We start from the raw sequence: 7,875 nt of genomic DNA, 5'->3' as shown, positions 1-7,875 counted from the left end.
GTCAATACTTAGCTTTGCTTAGCACGATAGAAGTTGAGTGATTTCCTATCACCTGCGAGCTATAGGTGGATACCAAAAGGTTAGCAATATGTTTGTCGTTAGGGTTGATAACCAAGTGTTGAGAAGCAAAGGTGAGACTAGACAGAACCTTATGGGGGTGTTGGACCATAGTGGTTCTGTCTATGTCGATTAAGGACCGATCGTTGATAACCCTCTTGTCATGTTAAACGCATGCCCCACACTTAACTAGAAGGATAAGTCGTTTCGACCGTGAAGCTAGGACGGTACTGTATTGGAGATGGTTGAGGAGACTGACGAGGGCACGACGCGCAACCTTGCTATGCTTTGGATACCCCACGATTTTGTCCTAAGTAGTGGGTCCGGTATCCTGTAGCTCACTTGATCAATGAGTGGTTTGTGTGAGGAATAAAATCACTAGCTGGTTAGGAATCGATTCGAATCGTCATCGCTCCTGGATAGTGAACACCTTTGTCATCATAGTAATGCTTATAGAACACTGGATGGTTATGATATATTGATGGAGCTGAAAATGCTACATTAAATTAGTACTATTATGTGAATCGAGTGATTGTCATAGTATAGGTGCTAATTTAGATGACATGTGAATTATACTTAACTTGAGCTAAATACCTAATGGGTTACTTACTTAGTGACTTAAGCTTTTACGCAAAGTTTGTGTCTAAGTCACCCCACTATAAAGCCTTACATGATCTTGGAGTTTATGACTGGTAAGTCTAGCTGAGTACATTCTCGTACTCAGGACTCTATTCTTATGTTGTTTTGTAGATGGGCAGATGTACTATGGGTATTGCATTAACTGTCTTTATCCAGCTATGGGAGATGCATAGACCAAGGGCGTGATCACTCTATTTCATCTTTTGCTGTTGTGGGATTGATCGGACTCTGACAGTGTACTTGAACTAAGGGGGTGTTTGGGACTGCTCTGCTCCACGTTTTTCAGCTCCGCTCCACGTTTTTTAGGCCTTGTTTAGTTCCAAAATTTTTTGCAAAATCGACACTGTAGCATTTTCGTTTGTATTTGACAAATATTGTCCAATCATAAACTAACTAGGCTCAAAAGATTCGTCTCGTCAATTCCGATCAAACTGTGCAATTAGTTTTTATTTTCGTCTATATTTAATACTTCATGCATGCGTCTAAAGATTCGATATGACGGAGAATCTAAAAAATTTTGCAAAATTTTTTGGGAACTCAACAAGGCCTTAGCCAAACGGTTTCAGCTTCACGCACTCAGTTCGAGAAAAAAGAGTGGAGTTGTGAGAGCACCTAAAGAGGTACTCCACGAACTCCAGTTTTTTATGGAGCTGCTCCATAGTGGAGTTTGTGGAGCAGAGTTCTTGGAGCAGTGCCAAACACCCCCTAAGTGTTTGTGTTTTAGAAAATTATTTGCTTGTAATAACTTTATTTGAACCCCGATGCAGCTGAATTATCTACGAAAGTTATGTAATGTATGAATGGCGACCGCTGAACTTATTACGATCTTATCACACACGAGCATGCTATCTAGGCCTTGTTTAGTTCCCAAAAAATTTTGTAAAATTTTTCAGATTCCCCGTCACATCGAATCTTTAGACGCATGCATGGAGTATTAAATATAGATAAAAATAAAAACTAATTGCATAGTTTGGTCGGAATTGACGAGACGAATCTTTTAAGCCTAGTTAGTCTATAATTAGACAATATTTGTCAAATACAAACGAAAATGCTACAGTGTCGATTTTGCAAAAAATTTTAGAACTAAACAAGGCCCTAGTGAAAATGCTAGAGTGTCGAGATCAAAAAGTTTTTTGATCTTAACCAGGCCTTGTCTCCAACAAACTCCCCGGCCGGAGTCGAACGAACCCGGTCGGGTCTCTGCAAAACAGGAAGGCGCCGAAGCAGCTATCGCCGCACCCGAGTCCGCCGCCGCCGCGCCGCTCCAACTCGGCACCACGGAGCGGGCTGGCTGGTAAGCAATCCTACCTGTGCCCTGACTGATTACTTCGATCGAACCTAAACCTTTCTGTAGCACTTCCAGCTTTGGATTCGCCATTCGAGTGCGGCGTCTTGGTGTTCTACTTGCGAACCCAATCCGTTCATCCGTCATTTTTTTTTCTCGATTGGAATTGGACTTTCCTGCTTCTCCGGCAGGGGAACCCACTGGTTGATCGTAGTTGATGGCACACTTGCTGCTTGGCTTATTTTCCTATAATCTGAAGTTTTTTTTTTGGTTCGCCTACTCATGCATTGCTCAGGAGATGAAAACGGATTTTATGCATTTTAGATTTAGATTTGGCAAAAATTTCCCCTTAGGTTACATGAAACCGCATATCTTCGTGACTGAGTATGGGGACTATCTAGTTGTTTTTATATTCTGAAGGCAAGTGCCTGTCTTCCGAAATGTAGATTGATGGGCTTAACCAGCTACTGGAGTGCATCTATCTCCCGTCTATCAGCTGAACTAGATTCCGTTTTGAGACATTTGTATGCATTGCTTGAATCGTGCTTCATCTATTTTCAGGAAACTCGTTTGCTGTGATGGAAGAGGGCAGTGACTACTATGTTGTCAGGAAAGGCGATGTGGTGGCAGTTTACAAGACTCTAAGTGACTGCCAGGCTCAGATTTGCTCTTCGGTATGTGTAACAGTGTGGAACTACAAATGTTATGATGATTGTATTTGCATCTCATATTTTGCTGATGCGTGAAGGGATATGTTATTTTTGTTCTGACTTCTACGAATTGGAAAAGTTCTACCTAAATACATTGATCCTAACTTTTGCCAATGCTAATACCAAGTTATTTAGGAGAACACCATATTCCCTTACTCCCTTAACTCCATAGCACATATTACATTGTCTTTCTATACTTGTTTCTTTTGGCTTCTTGTTTTGTCATGTTCTGAAATTAGCTGAATGGGGGATCTTAGATCTATACAAGTATGCATATCAACTTGAGTAGCCTCTTAGCTTGCTGTCTCCTGTCTAAGCGAACCACTCCAATAAATAGTCTACAAATAAGTTATCTAAGGTTTCAGCTGTTTCTTCATGTTTATTAGGAATGACATTGTTACTGATACACTGTTAGTTCTATGAATAGAATAGATATTTCCCCAAGGCTAGATTGGCAAGAGGTTAAAGAATCCTTTATTTTAGTTTAATGCACAATGATTGTCATTATCTGTGAAATCTTGCGCTAGCTATATATTCATATAAGATTCGAAACTATAACAGCTGTTCAGTAATTAATGGTATAATTGCCACACATAAGCTTTTTTGTTCTTTTACTAAGTCATTTGTTTATGCGGTAGCATTTTCCTGGCTACCACAAGAACTTATTCAACCTTGCACAATATCCCTTACCTTGTAATCCTAATGAAACTCCTGTCAAGTATTAGCCATGTTTTGTTTTGATTTTGTGTTTGATCTGGCAAAATGTTTTAGCAGCAGACTGTCTTGCTGCTAAACCATCCAACTGTAATTTTCTATATTCTATATTTCTTCTTTCATTCTTCAAAATTTTAACAAATATTGTGAAATCTCACTGAATCTACATCAGTGCCCCTAAGGAATTCTAGAAATGCAAGTCTTGTCAATTGCATGCATTCTGTGATGAACATTATGTCCTTAGATTGCTGCTTCTTTTCTCTTAAAGGTATCTGGTCCTGCTGCGAGTGCCTACAAGGGTCACTCTTGGAGCAGAGGAAAGGAGGAATACCTGTCTTCATGGGGGCTAAGTCATGCTACTTATGTGATCAATGCAGCCGAACTTAGGGAAGATGTACTTGGTCCCCTTGTGCCCTGCAGTTTTCAGGTAAAGTGCTGATGATTGTATTGATTGTGTAGTTCCATCACTATTTAGCACATTGGAATCTTTTAAAGATGAGGGTTGTCTGCTAGGATATTTTCTTGTTCATATCTTCTGCTCATTGAAGTCTCATATTTTCCATTTTCCTTTTCTTTGCAGGACATACTTGGTTCTAGTTCAAATCAACAGGCTCCAAATCATATAGGCTTCCATAATGTTGTAGCATCTCAGACTGGAGCACAATATGTTGATCTGAACCATGTAAGTATTGCAAGAACTCAAATATCAGCGATAAAATCAACATCATCTTCATATTGGTGTCTAATATGATACAAAATCCTTAGATGCCACCTAAAGGCAGAGTGGATATGAAAACGAGGAAGATTAGAATTCTCTAATACATGCATTTCCCCTTGTAATGGTATTTCACATGGCTGGCATCATAAGTTCGTAAATCATAAGTAAGCATGTACTCCCTCCATTCCAATAAGACGTTTTGGCTTCTAGAATACATTGCATTTAATATTTTTCTAGACATAGCGTATATCTTAGTTATAGCAAAAGCTATGTATCTAGAAAAGCCAAAACGGTTTATAATTTGGAATGGAGGGAGTATTTCATTTCCAGGATACGTGTTCCTAGCAAATCGGCATTTGTTTGATGTGAAATGCATATGGACAAATGAAACTATGCATGGATTTTGTATATGTGAATCCATGCTTGTACTGATTTACACCAGCTATACATGGACATAAGAAAATTAGAAATCCATGGGAGATGAACTTGAAATTTAATCTTAGGCAAGTTGTTTTTTTTCCTTACTGGCATGGTGTCTCAAGAACTATTATCTCAATCTGCCTAAGTGCCTATTCAGTCATAAAAGTTTATTATGTACCTCTCAACTCACCACTTAACGTATTGGCATTTGCTGTATGTGTATGATGAGCTTATGCTGCAGGAAGCCAGATCTAGTTCCTTCAGGCATATCTCACCAGCAAATTTCAATCGTACTGGAGCTGTTGATGCACAACCTATCTCAAAACAATATGTAAGTTCAATCATGTTTGGGCTAATTGCTTTCCACCTTTACCACAATACTTGCACCTATCAGTCTCTTCAGTTTCCATGCAACTATTTTATAGAAAATATTGTCTTGATTATTCTCTGTATCAAGTAAACTAAACAGTATTGACTCAGTATGCTCCTATGGTGAATATCTTTAACTTGTGCGATAATATGAACCAGTGTGTAACAATATGAATCAGACAGGTCTTGAACCACATATCTATTTAGCACTAAATTTGTATTCGTCAACTTAAAAAGAAAAACTCTCTAAACTTGGAATGCTAGCATTTTATATCCAAAATCAAGATGCAGTTCATGATTAAGAGAAGAAATTTTCAACCTTCTGTACTTTGCAATCCTTTAAGAAAGCTAGTTCAAAATCTAGGTTTCAGGCTTTTGGCTGATTTCTTCTTTTCCTTTACATTTGAGGCTTCCTGGTACTTTTCTTGTCCTCTGGAGACTTGTCATTTCTTGTATATTATTTGTGCCATGTACTTTCCACTGTACTTAGAAAAAGGCTGGTGCATTAATAATCTATATTAGGGGAAAAAGGTCAGTACCACAAAATCGAACAGAGCAACTTCTTAATGTAGAATAACAAAGCTATCAACCCTTTATATCCTTTTTTTGGGAAATACCCTTTATATCCCTTTTAATTTTTTAAATGATATTACTTTGTGCTGTTGACGGAAAGTGTTGCATGTGGAGAAATTATGGTAATCAAACAGATTGTGAGGCTTATTCATTTTGGTTTGCATTCTTGCATACAAAAGATTCTAACTAAAAGAGATTTATGGTAGTGCTAGAAACAAATTACAACTCAAGGCTTATAAGTACTAATTTATCTTAGCTACATGTTTTTATGCACTTGCATGATTCAGATTCATGTCTTGTGATGCTTCCCAGTTCCCATCATACATGATATTTATTTTCATGCATAAGTTGATACTGGCTTTTGCACTTATCTGGTTATTCAGATGGTGGGTATTCTTCATTTTGATGGTGCTTCAAAAGGGAACCCAGGAAAAGCAGGTGCTGGAGCTGTGCTTATGACTGAAGATGGTAGAGTGGTATAATCAAATACTTAGTGCACTTGAAAAATTTATTGTTTGCGGTTGCTCCATCTAAAACTGGGTTCACTGATGTTATCACATAACCTTGAAGATATCTCGGCTTCGTGAGGGTCTTGGTGTCGCTACTAATAATGTTGCTGAGTATCGGGGCCTGATTTTAGGACTGAAATATGCGATTCGGCATGGATTTAAGAGAATTAAAGTACATGGGGACTCTCAACTTGTCTGCAATCAGGTATGGCTTTTTTCACTATTAAGTAATCAAAGCTTCATCCCTTACTTAACTTGGTTGTCTAGCTTCTCTGTTTTGTCATGATACACATGTCATCCTGCTTAAGGAAAGAGGCAAGGGCAATTTGGGAAAAAAAATATAGCAGAAAAGCAACCTGTACAGATGTGTTTTTTCTTTACATACTATTCTACCTAAAAATAAAAATAATGTTCCTCTTGTTTCACTCTACAGAAATACAGTAATGGGCAAGGCTAAATAACTTTGTCAATGTTGTCTTATCATTGTTATCTGTGCAATTTTATATTCTGAAAGTAAGGAACATGTGCACAAGTACTCTCGACTTAAATTGTCAAATCATTTATGCCTTTCCTTGACAACTACATTCATTGTGCAATCAATAATGTTCCTCTCTGAATGAAATATTGGACCAGAGAATTATGGTATCCAGAAAATGTTGTTGCTGCTGCTGCTTCTTACGGCCTTATCTACCCTAATTAGGTGAATGGTGTCTGGCAAGTGAAGCAGCCGAACATGATCGAGCTGTGCAAAGAAGTGAGAAAGCTAAAAGAAAACTTTCATTCCTTTGAGATCATCCATGTTCGACGGGTATGCAGTGCATTTATAGTTTTATATAAGCTTGCAGACTCTTTGGTTTTGCATCATAGACATTGGTCAAACAGATATTCTTCGCACCACAATCGATGTTATTTGCAAGTGCTGACCACTTGTATATGCTATAGTTAAGCAAGCTACCACAGCAACGGTTGCTTTTATCAGTGAAAGAAAGTAATAAAAAAAAGAAGCATTAGTTTCTATTGTTCTGCTGAGTGCTCTGCTGATTTTACCCCTTACCTGCTTCTGTCTGAAGGAGTGGAATGCTGAGGCAGATCGCCAGGCGAACATCGGTATCACGCTTGCAAGTACACAACATCCATCATCCTTCAATTCCAATTTTATTTTCTTGTTTTCATAAAAGTCACTGGCTACACTACATTGCAGGTGGCGCCGTGTCTGAGGAGCGTGGTGACATCTGATACATCAGTTACCGACTTATGTAGTTAACTAAGTAGCTGGACCTTTGCCTTCCACCTTTGTCGAGCTGCTAGCCTGATCTACAGCAGGAGCTGAGGTGATGGCTTGCCGTCTAGTAGGCACTATATCGAAAGCACTAGTTGGATCTATTGCACCGTGAAGCTGCTACGGAAGTCTGATTTCCTGTATCCAGCTGAAGGTGATGCATGTTTAGGGATGGGTTAGACGTTGATATTGAGTGCTTGGGAGTACTGGGCCCACTTTGACGAACCCAGTAACTATTGGTGTAAGCTTCCGTCCAACTCGCCGGGCTCGTTTTGGTGCATCTCAATGCATAGTTTCATGGCACAGTTACCAAAACTATAAACTAGGTAACCGAGCCACAAGAGTTTCATGGGGATGAAACTCCTCTCTCATCTAATGAAACTCCTTCATTTAATGACCCTGCCAAGTCAGCAATTTTGCTTATGTGGCACCTTATTTAATGTGTATGACACTCCCATGAAACATGTATTGAGACTGGCCTAAGGTAACACTACGGGGCCTCAGTTTGATGGTTACCGTAACTGTGCTTTGGACAGTTTGAGGTGGCTCGATAAGGCCTTGTTCATTTTGGGCTGAAACGGTCCGGAATATGGCCTATTCTG

General features: G+C 39.0%; 1 protein-coding gene across 2 annotated transcripts; it reads left to right on the top strand.

Annotated features, from left to right (window-relative positions):
- Positions 1,837–7,667, top strand: LOC110431618. Of its 2 annotated transcripts, none has more exons than XM_021450797.1 (10): positions 1,837–1,990; positions 2,543–2,655; positions 3,674–3,832; positions 3,986–4,087; positions 4,785–4,874; positions 5,869–5,961; positions 6,056–6,199; positions 6,695–6,802; positions 7,065–7,116; positions 7,196–7,667. In XM_021450797.1, exons 2-10 carry the CDS (start codon positions 2,560–2,562, stop codon positions 7,228–7,230), a joined length of 879 nt encoding a protein of 292 aa, XP_021306472.1. In that variant the 5' UTR covers positions 1,837–1,990; positions 2,543–2,559; the 3' UTR covers positions 7,231–7,667. The 2 variants fall into 2 exon arrangements, with proteins under 2 accessions (XP_021306472.1, XP_021306471.1); XM_021450796.1 differs by having other exon boundaries at positions 4,773–4,874.

The sequence above is a fragment of the Sorghum bicolor genome, chromosome 1 (genome assembly GCF_000003195.3).
Source record: "Sorghum bicolor cultivar BTx623 chromosome 1, Sorghum_bicolor_NCBIv3, whole genome shotgun sequence".
In the NCBI taxonomy this organism is placed as follows: Eukaryota; Viridiplantae; Streptophyta; class Magnoliopsida; order Poales; family Poaceae; genus Sorghum; species Sorghum bicolor.
The sequence above is the reverse complement of the archived record's forward strand: the minus strand, read 5'-3'. Positions and strand labels throughout refer to the sequence as shown.